Below are 25628 nucleotides of genomic sequence, written 5' to 3' on the forward strand. Positions count from 1 at the left end.
AATTGAAAAAACGCGTTCCATTTCCCAGCTAAGATAGGCCAACAAAGCTGTTTTCCTTTCTCGATCTTTAGACCCCAATAGAAAAAAAGGAAAAACCGAAATCTGTTCCGATTTCTTTCAGAACGGTGTCGATCTATACATTTCTTCCTCGACGATTTCTCTCTTACGGTTTCTTCTATAGCAATGGCTGTTGATTCTTCGCGATCTCATGTTCGCTTCCGCCTCTAACAATCTCTCTCAAGTTCGAGCTTTCATTACTCACATTTTGACCGTAGCACTCCTTTTGCTTCTAATTAGGGTCTAATGTCGATCTGGTGGCGAATTCGCGTATTTTTGGTCATATATGGAAGTGCATTTGTGATTTCTGTGTTTGAAATGAAGAATTTTTTTTGCTCTTGTTAGGGTTTTTGCAATTTTTTTAAAAAAATTATTGAATTCATAAGGTAGCTAACGATGTAGAAGTAAATTGTAGTTAACGAATTTTCGCTGCATCTGTTTTTCTGGCCGAGGTTAATTAGAATAGGCTATTAAACTTGATTAAGCTAAATAATACTGTTTAGTTGATTTTGGAGTGATTTTTATTCCTTTTTTCTTTTTTCTTTGTTTTTGGTAAAGTGTAGGGAAAGAAAAGAATCTAAAGCCAGCGTTTTTAGCTTTTTGTGACAAACTCTCTCATTTTTCTTGACCTGAGTTTAAAGTAGATAAAATCTTTACAATTAGAGTTGCTAAGGTGTGGAAATTAATATTTTGAACATTTATTTTGTGCAGTTCCATAATTAATACGTAGAAGCAAATAATTCTAGATCATTGAAACATGGATATTTCGCCAGAACGCAGCTTGAGCGAAAATGGGGGATATGACAGCTCTAATGAAGCTCATGCTGATGATGGTAAGGAATGCGCAAAATCCCGTGCTGCCTTTTTTTATCCTTTCTTGATTATGTGTCTTAGTTGAGAATTTTGATTTGGTTGCAGTCAATATTCAATCATTGGTTGAGTGGTTAAACCATGCCCTACCTCATTTAAATATGCCATTGGATGCTTCAGAGGAGGAACTGAGAGCATACTTGATTGATGGCACTGTCTTGTGTAGTATTTTGAACAAGTTCTGTCCTGGTTTAGTTGAAATGGTTGGATTTCTTTCTTATCAACGTTTCTGCTGTATGGTTCTGTTTATCTCGTACATTTTTCTTTTTCTGGTTTTGAATTTTTCTAACAGGAATTTGGATTTGTTTTTTGGGCTTTTAGAGAGGCAGTTCTGAACCTGGACCAGAAAATATCCGAAAGTTTCTAGCAGCTATGGATGAATTGGCCTTGCCTAGGTTTGTACTTGCAGACATACAGGAGGTAAGCAAATTGTTTTTTTGTAATAAAAGCAATTGTAGTTTGAATTTCAGTCTAATATTGATTCAGCTACGTATCATTCATTTGATTTTGGGATTCAAACTCAAAGGAAAGTGGAACCGACTTGACATTAGATCTGTTCTCTAAAGACAATATGATTAAAACAGTCATGTGTTGACACACTAGGTCTATTAATAAGTCATCTCCTAGTTAGATTTCAGTGAAGTGGGTCTTGGAAGGGAGTGTTAAACCTAGTTGATACATTGTTGTGACAAATTTACCTTTTATATCATTGTGCTTCATCATTGATCTAGTTTGACGTCTAGCAGGGCTGGCTCTTGCTGGTAGTTATATGAAATATAAGGTTTAAGGTGATGAGCACATCATTTGGTTTGGGGCTTATTGTGAAATTTCCCAACACCACTTGCCTTTGCATTTGGCATAAAAAAACTGGATATTCTGTTACTAGCTTTCATGTCTTTGTCTCTTGTAAAAATTTACTGAAACAGATAATATGAGATGCTTTGCAGGGATACATGGAGCCAGTTCTGCAGTGTCTTGTGACCCTTAAAACACACATTGAATTTAATGGTGGGAAAGAGAGCATCCGTGAGCATCTAAGAAGAAGATGGAATCTACCAAAGATGGAGTTTTCAGAGGGAATCGATAACTCGCAAGTGGACACAATGACATATGGTGAAAACTCTTCCATATATGGAGAAGAGAGGCAAAGAGATTCTTTTGACAACAAATATGGAAGCGGTATGGATGGTTCTATCTCATTAAAATTGTATGAAACAGAAGTTGTACTTGTATGCATTAAAATTGCAACTTTCTAATTACATGCGCGATTAGATTTGCTTGGCAATGTCCAAACAGATCTTTCTGAATTTGATTGGGGTTATTGTGATCCTGTATGGGGCAGCTATGAAGGGAATAATACTAATCCTGATCTTGGTTAACCCACCCCCACCCCCACCCCCACCACCACCCCACCTATATATATATATACTGCATATTTATACGAGTTTATATGTAGTATTTTCTTATTCTTGTTCTTCTGGTTGTTTCCTATTCAGCGTCTGCTGCTTTGGTGCATGATGTTGTACACAATTTATCTGAGATGTTCCAACAAAAGCAAGGGTCTTATGCTGATCTTTCAGATTCCAATATTTTGGAATTGATGAAATCAAATGGGCTGGACGTAAGTTTCTGGCATCTTGTGTGTTTGTGTGATGATCAATTAAGAAAGCTAACTTCAAGAGCGATGCTGCTCTAATGCATTTTTTTTCATTCCTTTGAGCAGAATACCTCTACTCGAACATTGTTCAGCTTAGTGAACAGAATTCTGGAAGAAAGCATTGAAAGAAAGAATGGGCATGTCCATCATGTATGCCAATCAGATGATGCATAGACACTGCATGTCTAATGCATGTTTCAATTGATATATTGTTTGATCAATAATTTCTTGATTTCTCTCTCTTTTGTCTCTAAGTGATGTCCTTTGTATGTTTTGAATAGCAGATGGCTCATATAGTGAAGAAAGTTGTGCAAGTTATTGAACAACGGGTTTCAACTCTAGCAGTGAACTTGAAAGATGTAATGTTGAGTTGTCTTCTAGATTACATTCATTTGTAATATATTGTATATTGCTCATGCATATTGATGATCATTTTGTTGCCTACTTGTAGCAAAACAATCTTTACAAGGTTCGCTTGGGAAAGTGCCAATCACGAATAAAAGTCTTAGAGACCCTTGCAGCTGGAACCACAGAAGAAATTCGGGTACCTTGAATAAAATTTTTAATTGCCTTGCCTATCTTATTTGAAATTCAAATAATTGATATTTATCCTTTTTTTATTTATTTAATATTTAAATGCAGGTTTTGTTGTCACAGCTACAGCAAATCAAGGTGTGACTTTGTTATTCGATATTTCGGTAGCATGCTATTTCAGTTCATTCCTAGTTTCCAATGTCAGGTTGTTCTTAGCCTTTAGGCAAATGCAACACAATCAGGATGCATCTTTTGTTATTGAAATTATGTATACACCAAAGAAGGGAAAAAGAACAGAAAAGAAAATAATTGAACTCACCTTGGTGTTGAACATTGCATAGCCTAGTGCATATGACCAAGAACTGCAGATTTGCTGAATTCCTTAACTACTGCATTATATAGTGGTACCGTTTATGCTGGGTGTTGCCGGCAACCTAAGTTGAAATATTTAGCCCCTGATTTTGCAGGTTTGAAGGAACTGTGATTTGATTAAGTTGTATATATATTTTGATTAGCAGCTGATGTGCACAATAGTGTCTTTAATTCGTTGTGTATAGTCTTCTTATTTGTCTTATATTTGTACCTGTTACATGCTGCATAATTGAGGAGGTTATCCATGTGCTTTATTGATGAACGATTCTTTTTGCAAGTGGAAGGTGGCAAGCTTTTAAAATTAATTCGAAAGGCATCTAATATAATCATTTTTCATAACTGATAAGCAAGAACACCCACAAAGATGTTATAGTGTTTGTCTGTGTTATATTGCTCGTTCTGTAACTCTTTTTTTCCCATCATTTTCTTTGTTGCAGATTGAGAAAACTAAAATAGAGGAAAAGAAAAAACTTGAAGAGCAGGAGCTACTTAGAACAAAGCAAGAGAAAATCCACAGTGATATTGAGAACTCAACGCTGAAACATGAACTAGAGATAGCCAAGACAACACATGAAGAGCATTGCTTGCTATTGCAAGTGCAGGCTGAGGAAACTAAAGTTGAATTGGAGAAGAAATTAAAGGAACTTGAATGCTTCTTAGCAGAATCAATGAAGAGGGTGAAAGAACTCGAGTCATTTTCTGAATCTAAATCACAGAGATGGAAAAGTAAAGAGGGCTCCTATAGAAGCTTTATAGATTATCAATCTAGAGCTTTGAAGGTTTGCCTCACTCTCTTGTTCTTAAGTGAGCTTCTGTTGATGTTAAGTCAGTAAATTAATAATGCTTTTACTGTTAGGAATTGAGGGCAGCTGCTGACTCTGTAAAACATGAGATCTTGAAGGCCAAAAGGAGTTACGCCGAGGAATTTAATTTCTTGGGTAGGATTGACTGTCTGCTATAGTTTAGTTTAGTATTGTTTTTCAATTTCGTTTATTATTTTGATGTCAACAAGTGCATTCTGTGATTTGAGGGGCTTTCTCTCATGCTGTGCATGTTTTTTTTTTTAAATCTTGAGCAGGTGTGAAGCTTAAAGGACTAGCAGATGCTGCTGCAAATTATCATTCAGTTCTTGCAGAAAATCGAAGGCTGTACAATGAGGTTCAGGATTTGAAAGGTACACTGCTCCATATGTTTTGCTTGGTATGCTCATGTTGCTTGTGCTGATTGCTGCACTTGTTTTAGGAAATGTTATAGTGCATTTTCTTTGTAGCTTATGCTTTTCTATCATCTGATCATAGGCAATATTAGAGTGTATTGTCGGATAAGACCATTCCTTCCTGGACAATCTAAGAAGCGAACAACAGTAGAATATATCGGTGAGAATGGTGAATTGGTTATATCAAATCCTTCAAAACAAGGAAAAGACAGTCATAGGCTTTTCAAATTAAACAAGGTTTTTGGTCCAGCAGCTACTCAAGGTTAGAGTTTTCCTTTTCTTTCATTTATTTTTTCAAAAATCGAAGATTGATTTTACTTCACATTTTTCCTTTGAATTCCTTTTTTTTGTTTTTTTTTTACAAATAACCTAAGTTGTTGGAAGGCTTGCATTCAGTTGCACATATTTGTATTTTAAAGATTGTATATGACTCCTAGCTTTATGTTCTTGTTAACATATGTTGGCAGAGGAGGTATTTTTAGACACCCAACCACTTATTCGGTCTGTTCTTGATGGATACAATGTATGTATATTTGCATATGGTCAAACAGGCTCAGGAAAGACCTATACAATGGTATGATAATCTATTTTTTCTCACCTAAACATTTTCATTATTATAAACCTTTTGCTTACAAATTGTACTTTGTGCTCATGTCTTTCCTCTAGAGTGGGCCTAATATGACATCACAAGAAGATTGGGGGGTCAATTACCGAGCGCTGCATGATCTTTTTCAGATCTCCCAAAACAGGAAAAGCTCCATTTCATATGAAGTTGGTGTTCAAATGGTAGAAATTTACAATGAGCAAGTTCGTGATTTACTCTCAAGTGATGGTCCTCACAGAAGATATCCTTCATGTTCATTCTCTTCAATTTTGTTATTATTTTTCATGGTTGGCAATTTCAACTCTATAGCTTTAACTGGGTCGATCCTGTTATCCTTTCTGGTTCTTTATTGATTTATGAATGCAAATTCTTGCTTTCTGGTTGATTTCTTGTTGGTTAGTTCAGAGTTTGCTCCAACTAATCTTGATTTTAGTGGTAAAATATTTGTATTTCCCCTAACTTGCACACACTTGGGATTTGGAGTACAACCCAACCAAATGGTTTGGCTGTCCCTGATGCCAGCATGCATGCTGTTACATCAACTGCAGATGTGTTGGAATTAATGCGCATTGGGTTAATGAACCGTGCAGTGGGCGCTACAGCTCTAAATGAAAGAAGTAGTAGATCCCACAGGTTGTCTCTTTTATGGTGATTGTTGGCACAGTAGGTTTTAACAAACTGTTTTTGTTTTAACTGAACTCTTATTTTGCAGTGTTCTCACCATTCATGTCTATGGCATGGACTTGGAAACTGGTGCTGTTTTACGTGGTAACCTACACTTGGTTGACCTTGCTGGTAGTGAAAGAGTGGATCGATCTGAAGCTACTGGAGAAAGGTTGAGGGAAGCACAACATATAAATAAATCATTATCTGCACTCGGGGATGTTATATTTTCTTTAGCGCAAAAGAGTCAGCATGTGCCATACAGAAATAGCAAACTAACTCAAGTACTTCAAAGTTCATTAGGTGCTATTTTATATCTAAAGTGCTTTGTCATAATTTATGACTCATAATGTCTGATAAAGTAAATTTGATTCTCTAAGTCTTATTAAAATGCACTAATGGCTTCCCTATATTTTTTTCCACATTCTAGGTGGTCAAGCGAAGACCCTCATGTTTGTGCAGCTTAATCCTGATGTAGATTCCTATTCAGAAACTATAAGTACTTTGAAGTTTGCTGAGAGGGTTTCAGGGGTTGAGTTAGGTGCTGCAAAGAGCAACAAAGAGGGGAGAAATATTAGAGAACTCATGGAGCAGGTTGAAAACTTATTCATTCATCAATACTTATAAAAGTTGTGCCTGATTACTTTGAATTGTCTCCTGGAATAGAGATAACCCGTGATTGGTGAATGTTCAGCCATGTAAACAGGCACATGCGAAAGTGAATGGGAAACCCCATTAACCAGTGTCCCTGGACCAGCATATATCTCTTTGACTTTGACCTTTATTAGTATTACATTTGCCTGACCTCATGGAGTGACTGGCTTCCTCACCTTCTTAGGATATAGATATTCGAAGTTGATAGGGGTGAGAATGAGGAGATTATTGTTCTGTTGCCAATGTTATTCGAGTCATAAAGCTCAGTTGCTTAACAGAATTTGAGTTTCCTTGAGCATTCAATAGACTTTACCTGTTTTCAATTTTTTTATAACCTGCATTGAATAATTTGAGTCCATTTGATTCAATATATTCAAAGTCAACCTTGCAGGTTGGATTGCTCAAAGAGACAATTTCAAGGAAAGATGAAGAGATTGAGCGGCTGCAGCATCTCCAGGCGAGTGGCAATAGTGTGAAGTGTGATATGAATTCACGTAGGTATGATTCCTCTTCTCCAAGAAGACATTCAATTGGGACTGCACTGCATAACCATAGGCTATCAGGAGGGAAAGGTTCAGGGCTTTTCGAGAAAGCATCTTCTGATACGGACAACTGTTCTGGGAACAGTGAAAGACACTCTGAAGCTGGTTCTGTAAAGTCAATGGATGACTTTAAGGATCTCAAAACTTTGCTTCCACAGTCAAAGTCAATGGATTACTTATCACTCAAAAAGGAATTTGTCTCTCAGCCTAAGTTTGTGGGACCAGGTGTTGATCAGAATGATAAAGAAGACCTTGATCTCTTGGGCTTTGGAGATGCAGATTCTGATGAGCGATTAAGTGACATATCTGATGGTTGTCTTTCAAGGGCTGAAACTGAAGGCTCTCTGGGTAGTGCAGTAGAGTTCACTCTTTTCCCTGAATCTAAACCTTCTGAAGTTGCAAAACCAGCCGGAAAGGCTGAGAACAAGAGGTTTGTATGCTTCAATTCCTTGATAAATTTGAATGTTCTGCAATCTTTTTTTGCGGGTTTAGCAAGCTACTTTCTGGTGTTTTCTGATACTTTCTTCTCATTTCAATTCATGAGTCTTCTGTAATACTACACTCTGACCGCCACTCACAGTTTTATCACTAAAGTAAAATTCCAGTGTAAAAGTTGTGATATTCACATTATAAATTGTTTCACTTTTCCCCAACTTTTTCAATCGCACTAAAACTAAGTTTATATTTAAAAGTTATTGCTCAATTTTTACAGGACCTGCTATTGTATCATATGCATACTTTCAGTGCTGTTATACCTGCTCTTTTACTGTAGTTAAACTAAAACTTTTCCCTGAAGGAATTGGCAGTTTAATTTTCTAGACTCCATGTGAAATGGGCATTTCTCTTTGTTCTTCTTTGATAGTTTCTGGTCAGTTGTCCCCATCTCTTTCCTCATTTTGTATATGGGAAGCCACCATTGATTTTGTATCTCCAGCATAAAAAAAGAAAAAGAAAAAAAAGAATGCATTTGCTTTATGATGCTATACGGCTTTCCAGTGCATAGTAAAACTGTCACATTTCTTTATTCGTAGATTTTATATCACTTACCATGTTCTGTCGTTTCTTCCTATTTAAAGGTGTTTTTGTGTTGCAGTTCTTGACGACAATGATTTTAATCAGATTTATATACCGCAGTGTTGAAATGAATCCCTAGCCTGACAAATTTTGCTGTTTTCAGCAGACTGACTTTTGCATCTGGGCTTCCTAAGCCTTCGCAAAGACCGGCGCAAACAAGATTACCACGCTTGTCTCTGGCTAAGAGCTCTGCCTCTAAGGCTTCATCGAGTATGAATATTTCATGCTTTAACCATTTATCCCCTCTTATGATTATCATGCAGGACATGTTCTTATAGCTATTATAGCTTCATGTACATCGATGCCCTATACTTTAAGGATCCCTGACATCTCTATCTTCCTCTTGTTTTTTCCTTGTAAGGTATGTCAGAATCTAGGAAACCTCCTGCAAGCGGTTTCTCTGCAACCAAGCCAGGGAAACGATGGCACTGAAAGTGGAGGGAGTTTTAAGATGGTAGAAGAATTGACACTTAACCTTAGCAGCTGGTGTCTCTAACTGAAAATGATTGTCGTTACCTCTAGTTGCTTCCATTTGTCTCGTGGAAGTGTTTGTATTTGTATATACTCAAGGATGGGCAAAATGGTAACTCACGTTGGTTTTACCATTTTGTCACTATTTATATCACGTTCTGTTTTTTGTTTTTATTTGACACTACTAACTCTTGTTTTTCACTCTTGTTTTTTTTTTTTAAAAAAAAAATAGCCCGAAGGCCAAAAGAACAGAGATTAATATTAATTAACAATAACAATACAATTAACATTTAACAAATTAACAATTAACATTGATTAGCATTAACAATTAAGGATTAAGAAAAGAAACTAAATTAGGATGGTGTTTTACTGTACTGTACCACTGATGATCGATGGCTTTCCTTATTGTAGAGAAAAGAACATGAAGCCTCCGTTTGTGTGATGAGCAAAGGTGCACGGGCAACTATTTTTGACAAGTGAAAGGGCTTTCCAGAAGGCTTGGATTTTGAATTGAATTCTCTCCGTTACGCTACAAAAAAATTGAAAGATGATGCCTTAGTGTAGATTCCAATGAAAAGAGGACTGCCTGGCTTTTAAAGGGTGAGAGTGGACAATGAAAACAAGTCTAAGATCATTTGTATTTATACTCTTAGGAAAGATCATCATATAATGAGAAAGTAGGATGCTGCTTTTTGGTTGAAAAAAGGAAAGAGCGTGGATGTGGATCTTGTAGTCATGGATAACTCATACTTATTTTTAGTTTATGGTTACAAGTGGTTCTCAAGACATTTTACTAATTTTACCTTTTGGTGGGGCTGATAACTATAGATTTATTGACACTAATCTGACACTAAATATGCATTTTTTTTTTTAAAAAAATATCAATAGACCTATTTTATATTAATTATTCATTAAATATTTTCGAAAAACATTTGAGAAATATATATTTGTTAAAAAAGCATTTCTATCAAAATCTTTTCATTGGAATGTTGAGAAAATATATCCTATAAATATTGCTATACAAATCATGCAATGAGAAGTTTTAGCTTTAAAATAAGCTTTTGACAATTGCATAAATAAGTTCACAGCAATTACATAAATATTAGTCTTAACTTTCATGTATAACTTGAAATCTTTAATTACATATTACAAACTCATAGCTCTTCCAGATATAAAAAAAAAAAAAAAATTCAAATAAAATTAGGATGATCTACGTACTATTCAGCCGCTGCAAAAAGATTTAATCCCTCCAATCCTCTATTTTTTTTTAATATAATCATTCTGCCAACATATCATATAATAACATTTTGTGTAAATTAATCTGTAGGTGAACCGAAGCTGAAATACGAAATAAGATTATACCAAGAGATGGCTGTGAACTGGATCAGGCAAATGAGTGAGGACAATCACCAGCTTATCTGGCTGAACAACAGGGTAGCTGAAGAACAAAGGAGCGCAGAACTTCTTGAAGAATCAAATGGCATAATGAGAGATAGGCATGCAGAACTTCTTGAAGAATCAAATGACATAAGGAGGGAGGGGCTGGAAAAGGCAAAGAAGGGAAATGACGTCTTGAGAAAGAAAATTAAATTGCAGCTGAATAGAACATGGGAGAGGTAATAGTTTTCAAATGCTCTTGAAAACTTGTGTCTTGGTTAATGAATGAGATGATAAAGTTAATGTAAGCTTTTTTAGCCACATTAAGAAATCCAAAACCAAACCCACCAAACCTTGACCTATAACATGCTTTTTCTGATAATTCTGCAGTTAGACAATCACTACTATCCATGAAACTATGTTAATTATTCATGATGAGAGTTACTTTCATATTCCTGACATGATACCAAGTGGTAGGAATGTAGCTTCGTCATTCCTTTAATCCTGTGACATGATATAAAAGGGGGGTATTTTCGAAATATTATTTTCAATATTAATTTTAGGAGGAACTACCGTAGCAAATTAGATGATCTCCTATTTTATTTGGTTTTTCGTATTTTTCTTATGAATTTAATTTCATTTGGAATTTAAATCAATTTCCACAAAAGAGTTCTATATATCCTGTAAATTGAATTCTATTTACAGGGTTCCAAACAGCCTGGTGATGTTAGAATTTATAACCTTCCTTTTCTTTGCATTTTCTTGCTTTGTATCGTAACTTACAGTTTTCTTAGAGGACTTGGTTGATTAAGTCCCAAGACCGCTGCAGAGAATCCTTTTATATGATAATTATTTTGCAGAGTCTCTATGTCTAAAGGAATCTACACAATCAATACTAAATATACAAGAAAGGAAAGCCGAAAATTACAATAAAGTAGAATGCCAAAATGATGGGATTTGCTGTTATTGATTTGCTATATTATTGTCAAGTGATTTGCCGCTATTTTTCATGCTGATTCACTGTTACATTGACACCCCCCCGCAGGTGAATATGAGCTTGTCTTGTAGGGACCAACACCGGGAGGAGGAAAGTCTTTTGGTTAAGAGGTCAACTGACTGATCAGTAGTGGGAATGAAATTTGAACCTTCTCATGTATGAAATGAACATCAACTTCAACATGCTGAGCATAAAACACTAGATTCAAATCAAGAGAGATAGCCCCAAGATTATCACAAATTAAGTATAATAGAAGGAAAAGATAATGAGACTCGTAAATCTTTTAGAACCATTTGAATCTAGTAAACTTCAGTTGTGGTCATTGCAATAGCGCGGTATTCAGCCTCTATACTTGATCCGGAAACAATAGATTGCTTCTTTGCACACCACAATACCAAAAATACGAAAAATTCTTGGCTCCGCCCTTTACCAGAACACATGATTTATAATGCCCTTTTAAGTAGTGTAGAACATATTTGGCTAATGACCAATGTGCAATGGTGGTAAAATGAAGATACTGACATAACTAATTCACAGAGTAGGCAACTTCAGGGCGAGTGAGGGTGCAATATTGGAGAGCCCCCATAATTTAATGATACTCAATTATGTTTTCAAGAGGATCCCCTGAGGTTGAAGAAAGTTTGCCACTTGCAACACTTAAGCAGTGTAAGGCTTGAATTTAAATATTTTAGCATGAAGTAGTACATCAAAGATGCACTTGCTTTGTCGAAGATGGAGACCATGTGAGTCCCGAAACACTTGGATGCCGAAAAAAGTTTTTTAGAAGACTCGAATCCTTTAATGCAAACTTTATGTGAAGTTTATCGATTAAATAGAAAATAAGAAATCACCATTAATATATCATCAACATAAACATAAACTAAGAATAAATGAGAGCACTACTATGTTGATAAGTAAAAAGTAAATGATCCACTTGAGATCCAATAAGGCCAAGCTCCATAAAAAACTGAGATATGCGTTTTAACCAAGCTCGAGGAGCTTGTTTGAGTCTATAAAAAGCCTTGTTGAGTTTACACATATAATCAGGAAAATCAGGATCAACATAGCCACAGGTTTGTTAATCTTTTGAATTATTGTTATGTAGTCTCATGTGATCCTTGACTCACAAAGTTAGGTAGTAGAAGTATCGCATTTGTCGAGCTCTCCCATTGAAACACACACGCACACCTCCATCCATATTTGAACTGATGCACCAAAACCTTTTTTGTACTTCTGTTCTAGAATAGCTCTATATGGATGTATCTTGAATCCGTCTGTACAATTTAATTGCAAGGATATGTTAGGAACTTTATCATTCAAGATCTTTATGACAAAGGAAAGACAGATATTATTCATTGTCATGACATCAATAGATTTTCAACTGATGAGAAGTTTCTGTAGTCTGGTTTTTCCTATTCCAAAGCCTGAGTGTGCATTTGGGTGACTTTACGAGAATTAGGTGCAAAGATCCTGTCAGTTAGCTGCGTAATCTGAAACTTATGATATTTCTCCATATGCTGCCTGCTATCATCATAACCTTTTGCACGTTTCTGAAAAAGTGGCATTTTGTAGATTCCTGGATCCATGAGCCCATATGGAAGCGTATTTCATGCACTTCAAGAAATAGGCAAGAATGAAGGTTTGAAGGGCCTCTATAGGTGCAGTTGATTTGGATCTGCACATTTTCATCTAAGCATGATACTTTTTTTCACAATCTGTTTACATGCTTAAAATGGTGGAACATTTCAAGTTCTCAAGTCATCTTTGATGAGTCTTACCTTCTAAGAACAGATAACTCTGCTTTGGTTTTTGAGTTGAAGAATGTCGAGTGTTCAAAATCTGAAGTTTTCTAGAACGAACTATAGTATGTAAAAGCGTGACATATTTGGCAAATTTGTTAGAAGTTTGAGGCATATGTGTGAGCTTGTAGTGATTAACATGGCCTTTCAAAATCTTTTCAAAGTAATTTTAGCTTTTTGAATTATCGTTTTAGAATTATATTCCCAGCATTGAAATTTGCAGATGCTAGCAGCTATGCTTAACCACTTTTCTTTTTGTTTCCAATTTCAGGTGATTAACTCCAAGATTGGTTATGTGCATATCTCAAGTTGCTGGAGAACATTCACCAGCTTATATTCTATCGCATTCATGGTGTTTGTATGGTCAACCAATTAATAAAATGTCCACGTTTTCCTTTTTCCTTTTTCTTTTCTTACTTTTTTCATTTTTTTTCCTTTCATCTTTATCTTATAGATCACTATAGATATGATAATAATATCCTGCGAAGTCTTTACTAACTAAAAAAAATACTCGAAATAATAATTAAAATCATCGGTAGGTCATCAGCTTTCCCTGGCTATTCGATGATTAGAGCCATATTGAAACATTTTGAAAATAACAGGAGTCATGTTGAGAAATCTCAATTATAGGGACTAGAGTGAAAGCATTGTTGAATATATAGGAGCTAAAATTTAATCTATATTTTCTTACTGTTTCATTTTTCCCAGGGGAACATACGATGCCCAGGTAGAGTTGATGGATGTACTTGATAGCCTTTTCTTTCCACGCTTCAGCTCGAGGGTACGAGGAGCTGCATTGATGCTTTCTACCAAGATGGGTAACTTTTATTTAGATTGCAAAAAAGGCCAGTTGGTATGAAAGCAGCTACTACTGTTAGTATTAGCTTAGCAATTCATGAAAGCAAGAGGAAGATGACATGAGGGCCAAAAAAAAAGGGAGAATTTTCAAATTTGTTATAAGAATTTGTTTAGTACAGGCCAACTGTTGTGGGAGGGGAGCATGCTCAATGGGACAAAACATGTCAAGATTTTCTTATGTAAGCAAGGACATGTCCTTCAAAAGGTAACCACAGCATGGCTCTGTCATGATTGTAATCGAGGACAGAAAAAATCTGAAAAGCAATGTATCATTGTTTTCGGAATCCCACGTCCCAAGTGTGAAAAATTATTGAGCTATCAGGTAGTGAATAAAAAGAGGTAACTGCATCTGCATGAAGTATTTAACCAGGATAAAGTAATCCATTATTCATTATTTTGAAGTGAAAACAATTTTGAACTTCATAGCTCCAAATATATTAATACAAAAAAAAAAAAAAAAAGTATAAGACCCCTTCTTTCTTTCCACCCAGTACTTTCTCCCTCCCTATCAAGTTACAATTATGGACAGCAATGTGTTTCTATTCTATTTCTAGCTAGTTGAAAAATGGAAAAACAAAATAGAATCAAATTATACATTGAAAAAATCCTGACGAGCACAACTGTTTAAAGGTTGCTAGTTAGCCTCGGCAAAGATTACTGCAACCGGCCACTTCCTGCCGCCCCCTTTTAGATCATGAAAAACTCTTTCTTCGTCGGAGTTTTTTGGTTCCAGTTACTTGCAAGCCTGATCAGCGTTTCTCTACAGGAAGCATTCAGCGTTACAAAGCAAACTGTCGAGTCTATACCCGAGAAATTGGAGAAAAGGGAGGGTTAAGCACGTAAGACTGCCTGATCCCTTCCACTTTCTTGGATGCTTTCCTTTTCTCCTCCTCCGTGACTGTTTCAATTAAGAACTTCACTTCCTCCTCAATAAGCATTTTCAGTGAATTGCAATGTGATAACTGATTGCCTCTTTCCTCTCTAGTCACACCAGTGGCTTCTGTACCATGCAATATAGCAACACATATGGAAAATGCTTGCAATGTGGATAATTGTGCATGGAAATCAACAGCATATTGACCCTCTTCAAGAACTGTCATGGTCAATGCTGGTATATTCTCTTTTGTTCCCTTCACAAAAATAGATTCTGGTTACAGCTAGGAAGAAACTAATTACATGATTCATATCAACAATAAAGCAAAGTTAACCATATTCGGTGCCTGGGATTTCTTTTTTTTTATCCAAGTGTAAGAATTCCATTTTAACAGTGTTAGCAATGCAAAATTTCCTCGAGTACCAATCAGGAAGCTTACCATAAGAAAAAGTTCCAGAGGCCGCTGATTATCCAAGAGTGGTTCATCTTCAGCACATTGGATGCCAGGATTGCCAAAAACGGTAAGGGGGCAGGCCATATCCCAGCCACCACAGTCACAGCCTCCACCAGATCTCCATCTATCAAGCAATGAAGAAGGACCCCGACTATCACCGCTTGGCAAACTATGATTGCCGGTTGGAATCACCACCTTCACGTTCTCTGGATTTTCTTTATCTGGTATAGTTTTCCTCCTTTGCTCACCAACAGAAAGGTTGAGCAGATTTGAATGCATTTCATCACTACCCTTGTCCCCCCTTTTGTATTTCAGGCTCTCTCTCTTTGCAAATGGGAGTTGAATAACAACGGCTGCTATTTCAAGGTCTGGATGCAAAACTGCAGATGCCGATGGATAAGGATTGGAAGAATCGAAGTGGCCTCTATCAAAAGCATATTTTGGTTGATGTTTGAGCTTCACTGCATCAGAGTTACCACCCATCTCATGACTTCCACCAACCAAGCCTGGATTGGCACTGCTGTCAGGTCTAACATCAGGGGAGTCTTCAGTAGAAACTCTGTGTCTTGCATGCGCAATATCGTACATCACAAACTCTGTCACCATAGAGTTGTCAAAGTTCCCACCATCTTTTAATTTTGAACATAAATAACACGAAACTTGCATCTGCCCCACTATCAACGATTCCTTATTGCCATCAGTCAACCCCCATCCTGTGGCATTGCTCTTTTTTCTACTGGAAATGGAGTGAAATGTATAGACCCAATTAAATGCGTTATTTGCTTTCCATGTCTTAGCCACCAGAACTTCTTCAGGGAAATCTAATGAGAACTCGAAAAATGGCACCCCGTGTTTATTTTCCAACTTCAGTCGACCATGTAGGTGAACTGGTGAACACGCTACAGCTGAATGATGGTGATCTTTCTTGGCAATCTGAGAATCAAAATCTACTTTTTGATCTGTATGTGAGAAGTCATGGAACAAATATTTCCGAAATGTCTGATTCCTTCTCATGTTTGACATCCCAGTAGTTTTGGCATCACCTGGTTCAGGGACATGACCTAACGGACTCCGGAGAGACTTGGACTTTGTGAATGGATCGAACATCATCCGCATGGGACTAAATCGGGACTTTGAGCTGGCTCCATTAGATAAATAACTTCCTGAAGAAGAAGGTGAACATGGAATTTCTACCTTAGCAGAGAGTGATTTCTGGAATGTCAGGGCTGTATCTCTTTCCAGAAGCTCATTACCATCATTTAGTGGACCAACAACTTGCTCACATTTGAAGTTTGGATTCCCAATCGAGTCACTTCCAACAACTCCAGCAGAATGTTTATCTCTCTTATCCAAATTTGGACAGATTTCAGTGAAGTCATCTGATGAGCATGGCTCTATGCAAGGTCTTCGAACAGACTTTGGATTCAAGTTTGAGCTCACAGAGCTTGCAGGAGATCTCTTCTGCAAGGTCTCTTCATCTAAGCAATGCAGAGAGTCAACAATTCTGAAAGAAAACGAAGTGTCACTAGCACGCGACAGTTCAATTTTTCTCCTTCCCTCATTACAGCCCATTTCCTTCATTCTCCTTACTTCTCTGGAGCTTTGATACATGGAGCCTCGCTTTGGCTCTATGTGACCTTCTGAACCAACAGGTCTAGACAGAACATTCTTGCAAGAGGAACTACGGTAACGACGGAAACTAATCTCAGTGAAGCTCTCCTTTACCCTCAAAATATCATCTTTGCGTGTGAGTTTGCCATTCACACTTCTCTTTTCAACTTCTGAACAACGTCGATGAGGAAGAACAGTATTAGGACTCAGATCTGAGATGCTACTCTTCTCAGAATCCAACTCCATCTCCAGTTCCATTTAAAGATCCAAAATTCTACAAAAGAACAAATCCAAAATAAGAAGACAAATATGGTAATATCTGAAGAAGAAGAAGAAAAGCAAAAGACCCAGAAATGGGAAAGTGGCAATATCTATGAAATCTGATTATAAAACTCTCAGAATCCCAATTCAGATATGCAAGGATTGATTAGAATTCCTACAATAATAGCAGCTAACCTAACTGGCAACTATACGTCACCAGAGACCAGTAGTCTTGTAATCAATAAAAAAAATCATCTGCATTTAAAAGGATTATTCAATTGCCATCATATGCATTTGTTTTGACATCCAGCTATAAACAACAAATAGATATCTGATTTTAAGCAAAGTAACTGTACAAATCACACAGGAAATGGAAAACCAAACAATAAAAAACAGCTGCCTACTAAGAACTTGAAAAGCCAGCACATTATTGTTTACAAAGACCAATCTGCGCATATGAAAGAGCTGTCTCTAATATTCTAATTTTGAAGAGCTAATATAAAGGTTGAAGAAGTAGTGTAATGACCTTCACAAAAAATTATTGTTTCAAAAAGCATGCTCCCCATTTGATGATTCCAAAGTTTGAGATCACAAAAACCTCAAAAGAAACTAACTTTGATGATCCATAAAACTGAAAAACTTGAACTAACAAGGAATCCTATGATCTATGAAAATTTAACTCCCAGAAAAAAGAGTAAAGTGCCAGACATAAAGGCTATATACAATTATTAGCAACAACTTTATATTCACTTGCATTCTAAGCCAAAAAAAAGAACAACTTGAGGAAATGGCCATACCCCACTAGATCTCTCAGTAGTGAATTCAAAGAAAACCCCAACAAACTGCAAGTAGCTACAATCATATCCATCCAATCTCTTCCAGCTAAAGTCTTTTATCAATATAAAAAAAAAACCAAAAAAAAAACCCATCTTTAAGAACAGTACTCAGCCATGACCCCAAAGAGTGTTTACACCCTCAAAGAATCAACACAAGTACAAAGTGAAAGCAAGAAAAAAAACAAGTAGACCAATGACAGTGAAGCATAATAACCAAAAAAGGTGAGTTTTAGAGAGAGAGTGTGTGCATGCCTTGGATAGTGTATGTGTCTTCGTTTCTTCTATAGAGTGAATCACTCCTTTCTTTCTCTCTCTCTCTCTCTCTCTCGCACTCACTCACATGAGAAAGAGTTGCAATGAGAGACAGAGAGCTGCTAAGTTTCTGTTCATGTCAACTAAAAAAGCCATCTTGTGTTCAAGTCATGATTTGCAGCTAGCTATGTTGTTGATGCTACTGCTGCTGCTTGTGTTTTCTTTTTGGGTTTTGCTTTATTTATTTGTTTTAATTTTCTTTCCCTATACCTTTTGGCTTTTTAGATGGGGGGGCAGTCATGTATGGAAAGACATCTATGCCCTTCTATAAGGATGAGCTCCATTCTCTGGGTGAGGGTGATTCTGGCTATTTGTATCTTTTAAATTTAGAGGGACAGATTCACTGCTACATCTCATTATCTTATTGTTTTGGGAATAGCAGGAGGTATCAAGACAAGATGATGCCTACATTTAATTTAGCTGTTTCCAATAATTAATCTAGTAATTGATATTGGTGTACTAAAATGCAGATCCCATTTAACTGTAATTACTATAAAGTCCTCAGTGTTTGAAGCTGTGAAATTGTTTGCTGGCAGGAATGACCCTTGAGTAGCAAGCAAAATTCGATTTCCAGCGTACCTGGTAAGAGAAAACATAATTCCAAGGCATTTATCACAAGTAAGATATTCTATTCTATACCATCTGTACCTCTGATAGCTGCTTAAAGGGTTTCTGGTACTGGTTCTTCACCTCCCTCTTTTATTTCCATACCTACATCACATGGTTGAACTAAAGCTTAGGCGTGAGTGGTCCTTAAAGTAAATTAAAGTGGTTCGAATTGATTTAAGAACTTGTTGCGAACTTGTTGGATTGAATGAAAAACTTTACTTGTTGTTTGTAACATACTCCATGAAATTTGTTGATTTGTCCACCAGGTTGTCGAGTCCCCAGCAGCATGTGACTAGTTTTTGTGGCAGGCACATAAAAGTGCTGAAAGGGCAGTTGTGTCATATGGAATCTGTGGGCATCCCTTTCTGCTTCATGGTCAAAGGGGAATATGGTAAAAACAAGTGCACGATGGCTGGTTTAGGCGGGAGGAAACAAAACTGAGGGGAGGCAGTCCGTCTCAGCGACACGCAATCTGCCACATAAAATTAAGCTTCCTTTTTTTGTTTTTTCAATCAGGGTTAAATATGAATCAAACATGTAGCAGGTGGGGAATCCTCTGTCTATCAAAAGCACTTGAACAACAACAGAGTGCTTAAAAAAGCCTCGAGAGCTGGTCATGCGGATGCTATTTTTCTTTCTTGCGGCCCATGCGTACCAGCAGCGAGCTAGATATTTGCACGCTTCCCAAAAAGTTCTATCCATTTCGGTTGAGATCCAAATAACTACAGCAATTTCAGTTAATTTTGATTTTGATGCATGGACGAGGAGGACATGCCATGATTAGGTTTACAATGAAATTCCATCCAGCAATGATTAGGTAAAAAGAACCCTTTGAAGCTTTTGACAGTTTTGCTAACATAAACCTACTCCTGTACACCAACTCTTTGTTAATTATCTGATAAATAAACCTAACCTTCAGAAACGGGCATAGCCCACTTTGAACAACTGTACAAGCAAAAGCAAATTCCTGGCTGTATTTACTACTCAGCATTCTTTCAAATTTCAAATTTCGGGATTCTCTTCAATCTTGACCTTGTTAAATGATCTCTGGTTTTCCAAGACGGGCATGTATGGTTCGCTTGTTTTCTTAAGGAATTCAGCTGCCTTGTCAGATTCACGGGGACTCACTAGCTTCTTCTCAACCTCGTCAAACTTGGCAGTTGCCCATGGTGCAGTGCCTACACTTCTGGCAGAACTTGGTGTATCTATTGATAGCATAGATACCTCATCCCTGGATGCATACCAGGAATTGCCACAGGCAATACACTCCAACTGTAAACCGGAGAAACTAAAGTTAACTGCAGGGCTTAAATATGGCAGTTATGCACATGGACAATAACCAGTACATATCGGAGCTTGCAATTCAGAGTTGCACTATGTAGTCCAATCGTTCAAAATAAAGTCACATTTATATTACAGATAAAACATTCAAGACTTCAAATTCAGGAGGGGGGAAAAAATAAAAAACTTCCTATCCCATCATCAGTAGAAAAGAAAGGCAAGAATTGCCTTCCATAAACATTTCTTAGATTTCATGCTTCCATGAAAAATGTCTCATGGAGTACAAGTTAACAGGAGAATTTGGCAGAGCCAAGCCCTCCAGAACAGATGCCCACTGCCATTACATGCTGCTAATGCAAAGTACATGACCTCTTTAGGTCAGGACCTAGCATTAAATGCAATGAGTTGAAGAAGAGATAGCTATCAAACAGGAATATCTGGCAAGATTAGCAACTGAAAGAATAGCTCTTTATGATGTCAACTTAGTTAAGGTCCAAAGACAAGTCAAACCCAAGGAACTTCCAGATGATACAATCAAAACATGCAAATTGGTTTTGAATACCGTGTTCAGTCCCAATACTTGTGCAATATAACAAGACGTAGAATCCGGAGAAAGAAAATAAAGGGTTTTAATCTCCAATCAGAATTGCTGTTGCTTCAACATCTAAGAAAACAATTCATGGCTTATACTTTCTTATCTATGAGCAACAGCAGTGGACATTTTGTTCGTTGAACTATCATAGGTTTTTATCTCCAATCACAATGCCTTATGAAGTTGTTCACTATCATGGATGGTCTATGGAATCTGAAATGCAATCTGAGTTACCGTGGTCAGTAAAATTTTGACTTGTAAGCCAATATTTCATATGGTTATGGGGATTTAATACATGCACAAGAGGACTGAACCACAACTATCAATTAGTTTAGCAGACATGGAAATGCAGACATGGAAATGCAGACCTGTTGTCTACAGCTTGATAATATGAACATATCATGCTAGTGTGCACGAAACAATAGCACATCTATCAACTCACTTTATGCATTGTGCGTTTGCACCCTAGCTCATTAAATGTAGTGCAGTCAGTACAGCAACACAACTTGCTAAATATTTGAAATTATTGTTGATGTCAAAAATAATAGAGGTGTAGAGAACAAGGTTCTGGTGTGAAGAAAACCTGGTAGCGGGCTCCATGTCCTGCTTGGATGATGTCCCTTAGTCCCACTTTAAACTCGCTGCATCTTGAGCAACGAGCATCAGTCATCTGATACACATGCAAACAGGTCAGCCAAGCAGTGAGAGCACAAGCACACATCCAAGTGTACAGCCAAAAAATATTCTAATATCTCAAAGTTAAAACCAAAGTGTGGTCAAATGATATAACCTGCATACGCTCTGACTCCTCAGGCTCCTTCTTTGCAGTTTCCTCTGCTGTTAAACCCTCCTGAAGATAAGTTTGTTAATTCATACACTTCATGAATGTTGTACATATTCCAGATGCAAATCACAACAGCAGAAATAAACAAAATAATGGCGAGCAGGAAGAGAACTTATACCTTTAACTCATTCGGTGACATGTTCAATATTTTTGAGGGCTCCAACTCTCTGTTTAGCAGACGGCGGGCTAGGAATGCATTATTCTGAAATTTTTTTAAAGAAGAAAAATTGATGTCAATATCCTCAGCAAAAGAAGGTAAGATGTTCAGTCAAAAGTTGGAAACTCAACACCATTAGTTCGAGATGCATCCTGTTCCACCGCAAAGTATTAAGCATATGAATCTGGACCATACTCCACAAAAAAATATCAATACTGCTTCAGGCAAACCTACTTGAATGCTTAGTTTTTCCTTTAAAAGCATTCCGTTCAAAAGCTTTTGATAAAATTTCAATCTTTCATTTCAATATGCAACTAAATACATATGTATTAGCATCATTGATTTTAAGAATATACCTGTTTTCTCTTTTAAAAGAATTTCGTTAAAATGCAGACAGAAAACACTTCACTATTTTATTTTGGTAAACCAGCTAAACACGTACATGTGTGAATCACTAGTATCCAAATGTAAAGAAACGGTAACTGCAGTCCCACTAAATGACTGCACATCATTTATGAAGACTGAACTCAGCTCCGTTGCAGTATTGCACCTTTATCCCTGAGCAGAAAGGAGGAAGAGTATCCATGCAGAGTGAACCCCCAGAGCACAGCAACCTCGAAAGAAAGGGAAAGCAAGACTAACCTTGAGGTTGAACACTAGCTGACGCAACTTTTGATTATACTTCTGAAAATCAGAGGAAAGTGCATCATGCGATGCCTTCTCAAGAGCACTTACTGCAGGAACAGCAGCTTCTGGCCAGGGAAAAGACTTGCCTCCCTGTCATGTACAACAAATTAGAGTGCTGGAGTCGTAAAATCTTCAAAATTGTCAAATTTCCATCCCTAATCTGCTCCTAATCAAGATACCAAAAATGGAATTCACTATATCATATGCCAAAGCTAAGTACACAACAAATTATACACCTTCACACTATTTTCTTCAGATCCATTTGCAGCTCCCTGGGACTTCTGCTCTTTTTTATGGTCAACGCCATCAGAACCACCTTTTATCTTATCATCATCAAGGGTGCTGTTAGAGGAAATGCACATATACTGAATACACTGAAGAAGCCGCTCCAGCCATTTGTCTCGATGGGTATCACCAGTCAATGCATCAAACTTTACTAAGATGGCATAATACTCCGAGCCATTGCCTGTACAGCTTCCTGGTGTTTCAGCTTTAAAATTATCATATCTGGTTGTTGCTTCTTCCTCCCTTGTCACATCAAGAGGTGAAACAGTCTTTCTCCTCAGAGTTCTTTTTGCCTTTGTTGGATCTTCCAGTTCAGGAGGAGCAGCGGCAGGAGCATCTTCAACTTCAATGTCAGGAAGGTCTCCCATCCGTGATAGAGTTTTCTGAACAAGAAGATCAATTTCATGCTGCTTGTTATCTTCATAATCCTTATCAGTAAGCTTCCAAAGCTTCCTCTCCACAGTGTCATACACTTTCCGGACAATGAAACCAGGATACTGTTTGCGATTTGGGAGCTGTTTGTGAACTGGGACAAAATGCACCACACACTTGTGCATGACAGACTCTGCTGGAACCTCATCACGATGAAAACTATAAAAAAGCTCCCTGGTATCACGTGACTGCCAGCTTCCACCACCTTTTCTCTCAGCCTCCTCTGGGCGATAAAACCACTGCCCAGTGACCATCATGCTGCCATCCTTAGTCTGAGAAATATCCTATCAACAGAATAACACTTCCATTGGACACGATGGAAAGTGATGACAGAAATCTTACATAATAAATACAAAATGAAAGCAAAAACAATCTAAACAAATTTACTTGTTGAGTATTAATTATGATTACTGATAAGGAAGCATAAAATTGGCCCACAAGTGTGTACTTAGAAACTTTTACTAGAGAGACCTATGACATAATAAAATGTGAGAAAACGGTTACAAAATGAAATTTTCATTCAGTGTGAAGAGAAGTTTAGTTGCATCCCCAGAAGTGAAAAAAAAATGGAATCTAAATGAATAAATTGCAGAGGTATGCAACCCCCATCCCTTTTCCTACTAGTGGTTGGGGGTCTTCTCATAATCTTGAATGTAAAAATTCCCAAGTTAACTGAGATTCATATTTTACCACCGTTTCATGTTAGGAAATATTTTAATATATCATTCATTTAAACCCATCACCCATTATTTAGTTAAGGGCTGTCCATCGTTAGAATCAAACATTACTAAAGATGATAATTTCAAACCAGAACAAAACCTGCACGGAAACTCCAAGAAATTTGCACGGCATTAACCACAAAAGAATCTGATTATCAAGGTGAACAGAAAAATCAATTTTTCGCTTCACCACCAAATCATCCACCGTCAAAGAGACAATACTGAATAAAAAGTGAAGGAGGAAAACCATATGAAATTCAAATTAGAGCATCTAAGCATGAGATGCATATCCAGCAAATAGGACACAGAGCACACAAGGAACTAAAATAATATGAGTTACCTTGATAATTGCCACATAAGGTTTTTGCTCTTTATCTTCGGGAACTAGAAGGACAGGATCCTCCTGCAGAACAATCAGAGAAGAAACAAACAAATATCCACAGTAATGATCATATGAACAATTAGGAAAGAGCAGTAAAAGCAACAATGATTCCACGAAATCCCTCAAAACCACTGCTGCATTTACAGGCTAAGTATGGATAATAAAACAGCTGACAGCTTAATAATGCGAAGATTCATTCAACGAACAAAATCAATTGACAAAATTAAAGCGCAAAACCTAATATTTCTCCCAAAAAATGTAACTAAATAGCAAAAAGAATCCTAATTGTACGAATTAAATTAAATGAAAAAACTCACAAGCTCATATCTATTCCCATCAAACTCAAAAGCATCATAATGAGTTCTCCTCCCTCTCCCTTTCCCCGAAACCCTAGTCGAATCCCCAACGGGCTTGGCATCCTCCTGCGGCACCTCTTCCTCTTCCTCCGGATCCTCCTCGAGCTCTTCCTCTACTTCATCCTCCGATTTCTCTTCTCTTAATTTCTTCCTGGGTCTTCCTCTCCCTCTCCTTGTCGTCACTACTTCTTCTTCTTCCTCTTCTTCTTCTTGAAGCTTCATTTTCTTCCTTTTCCTCTCGCTGATGTCTCCAGGCCTTGTGGTCGTTGATGATGATCGTGCCTTTGGTGGCGCCTCGTCTTCTTCGTCGCTAGTGGAGACCTGAGCGAATCTTCGGTTTCCCATTTTGGTTTCGGTTTCTTCACTGTCAACAGCTGTGGTGAAGATAAGTTACCAAGGAGGAAGCCGTTGGATTCCTTATATAGGACACTGATAGAATACAGAAATGGCCTTATAAATTGAACTAAACTGCATCTATGCCATTGAATTGAATTCTCTAGTGTTTTTTTTAATTATTATTATTTTTACGAAGAATTGTTTTTTATAAGGTGCGCTGTGCGAATAAACACATTCGAGAAAGTTTTAGATGATAAATTTGAAAAAATTGAAAATTGTAGTAAGGGTAATGGTGCTTTCTTGTGAGTATTTTTTTTTTTTCATCGCTAAAGAATGTTGTGATAAAGTATGGTATATTTTTTTTTAAGATGCAATTACCTTACTATATTAAAAAATTTGGGAAAGCTTATTAAGTTTATATGAATATTGAAGGTTCTTTTTTTCAATTTATCCCTTTTGTTTTTTTATTTTTTATTTTTTTAATTTCTTTTTTTTTTTTCATCACAATATTTTTGTAATAACTATTTGGGTTGTTTATGGATTAGTCAAATCGACCAGATTATAACATGACAACTCTCATATTATTTAATTTTAAATTCAAGCTAGATAAAAAGTTGGATGAAGAAATTTTTTCTTGTTAATTTTATTATTTTTTTTTATTTTCATCTTTATATCTATTGATCAGTCGAGTAGATTCTTTTTTAATTGACTAGGTCAATTGTGTTGTATTGGAACAATTCTCATATAATTTAATTTTAAACTTAAATTAGACGGGGAGTCGAATTAAGAGATTTTAAAATTGACATGTTGAGCCGGGTTTAATAACAATAATAAATAATTCTCTATGATCTTGAT

The 25628-nt window shown here is 36.8% G+C and overlaps 3 protein-coding genes and 1 long non-coding RNA gene across 10 annotated transcripts; 2 read left to right on the plus strand and 2 right to left on the minus strand.

The window, feature by feature from the left end:
• On the plus strand, positions 1-8888 carry LOC7472765 (kinesin-like protein KIN-14J). Of its 5 annotated transcripts, none has more exons than XM_024591090.2 (22): positions 1-241; positions 769-890; positions 976-1130; positions 1249-1347; positions 1875-2106; positions 2424-2548; positions 2651-2734; positions 2866-2943; positions 3036-3128; positions 3227-3256; positions 3928-4269; positions 4347-4428; positions 4569-4664; positions 4789-4968; positions 5174-5280; positions 5373-5551; positions 5779-5943; positions 6023-6276; positions 6404-6567; positions 7019-7599; positions 8347-8453; positions 8605-8888. In XM_024591090.2, the coding sequence occupies exons 2-22, from the start codon at positions 815-817 to the stop codon at positions 8673-8675; spliced, it is 3300 nt and encodes a 1099-aa protein (XP_024446858.2). In that variant the 5' UTR covers positions 1-241; positions 769-814; the 3' UTR covers positions 8676-8888. The 5 variants fall into 5 exon arrangements, with proteins under 5 accessions (XP_024446858.2, XP_024446853.2, XP_024446867.2 ...); XM_024591085.2 differs by having other exon boundaries at positions 1-210; XM_024591099.2 differs by having other exon boundaries at positions 2-210; positions 8350-8453.
• Positions 8889-11581: 2693 nt separating this feature from the next.
• Positions 11582-13286, plus strand: LOC127904362 (uncharacterized). Its single transcript, XR_008057466.1, has 2 exons — positions 11582-12746; positions 13159-13286. It is a non-coding gene; the product is annotated as an uncharacterized LOC127904362 (long non-coding RNA).
• An 818-nt stretch (positions 13287-14104) lies between these two features.
• On the minus strand, positions 14105-18279 carry LOC7472767 (uncharacterized). 3 transcript variants are annotated; one of them, XM_002299496.4, is made up of 3 exons: positions 18034-18279; positions 15059-16958; positions 14105-14875 (listed from the first exon to the last, which is right to left on the minus strand). In XM_002299496.4, exons 2-3 carry the CDS (start codon positions 16940-16942, stop codon positions 14546-14548), a joined length of 2214 nt encoding a protein of 737 aa, XP_002299532.2. In that variant the 5' UTR covers positions 16943-16958; positions 18034-18279; the 3' UTR covers positions 14105-14545. The 3 variants fall into 3 exon arrangements, with proteins under 3 accessions (XP_002299532.2, XP_024463512.2, XP_024463508.2); XM_024607744.2 differs by lacking the exon at positions 18034-18279 and adding an exon at positions 17743-18027; XM_024607740.2 differs by lacking the exon at positions 18034-18279 and adding an exon at positions 17472-17732.
• Positions 18280-19515: 1236 nt separating this feature from the next.
• LOC7479314 (uncharacterized) lies at positions 19516-24842 on the minus strand. Its single transcript, XM_024607756.2, has 8 exons — positions 24399-24842; positions 24040-24102; positions 22500-23264; positions 22219-22353; positions 21538-21621; positions 21366-21425; positions 21159-21245; positions 19516-19974 (listed from the first exon to the last, which is right to left on the minus strand). The coding sequence occupies exons 1-8, from the start codon at positions 24780-24782 to the stop codon at positions 19705-19707; spliced, it is 1848 nt and encodes a 615-aa protein (XP_024463524.2). The 5' UTR covers positions 24783-24842; the 3' UTR covers positions 19516-19704.
• Between the last annotated feature and the right edge of the window lie 786 nt (positions 24843-25628).

Source organism: Populus trichocarpa, chromosome 1 (assembly GCF_000002775.5).
Source record: "Populus trichocarpa isolate Nisqually-1 chromosome 1, P.trichocarpa_v4.1, whole genome shotgun sequence".
In the NCBI taxonomy this organism is placed as follows: Eukaryota; Viridiplantae; Streptophyta; class Magnoliopsida; order Malpighiales; family Salicaceae; genus Populus; species Populus trichocarpa.

Bases quoted from the DNA above. Each gene is read 5' to 3' on its own strand.
- LOC7472767 (XM_002299496.4), bottom strand. From the start codon at position 16,942: ATGGAACTGGAGATGGAGTTGGATTCTGAGAAGAGTAGCATCTCAGAT. The intron at 14,876-15,058 runs GTAAGCTTCCTG...ATTTTTGTGAAG, and splicing joins CTCTGGAACTTTTTCTTATG to GGAACAAAAGAGAATATACC.
- LOC7479314 (XM_024607756.2), bottom strand. From the start codon at position 24,782: ATGGGAAACCGAAGATTCGCTCAGGTCTCCACTAGCGACGAAGAAGAC. The intron at 21,622-22,218 runs GTTAGTCTTGCT...AAAAAATTTCAG, and splicing joins AGCTAGTGTTCAACCTCAAG to AATAATGCATTCCTAGCCCG. The intron at 21,426-21,537 runs GTATAAGTTCTC...ACTTATCTTCAG, and splicing joins TGTCACCGAATGAGTTAAAG to GAGGGTTTAACAGCAGAGGA.
- LOC7472765 (XM_024591090.2), top strand. From the start codon at position 815: ATGGATATTTCGCCAGAACGCAGCTTGAGCGAAAATGGGGGATATGAC. The intron at 5,944-6,022 runs GTTGTCTCTTTT...CTTATTTTGCAG, and splicing joins AGAAGTAGTAGATCCCACAG to TGTTCTCACCATTCATGTCT. The intron at 6,277-6,403 runs GTGCTATTTTAT...TCCACATTCTAG, and splicing joins AGTACTTCAAAGTTCATTAG to GTGGTCAAGCGAAGACCCTC.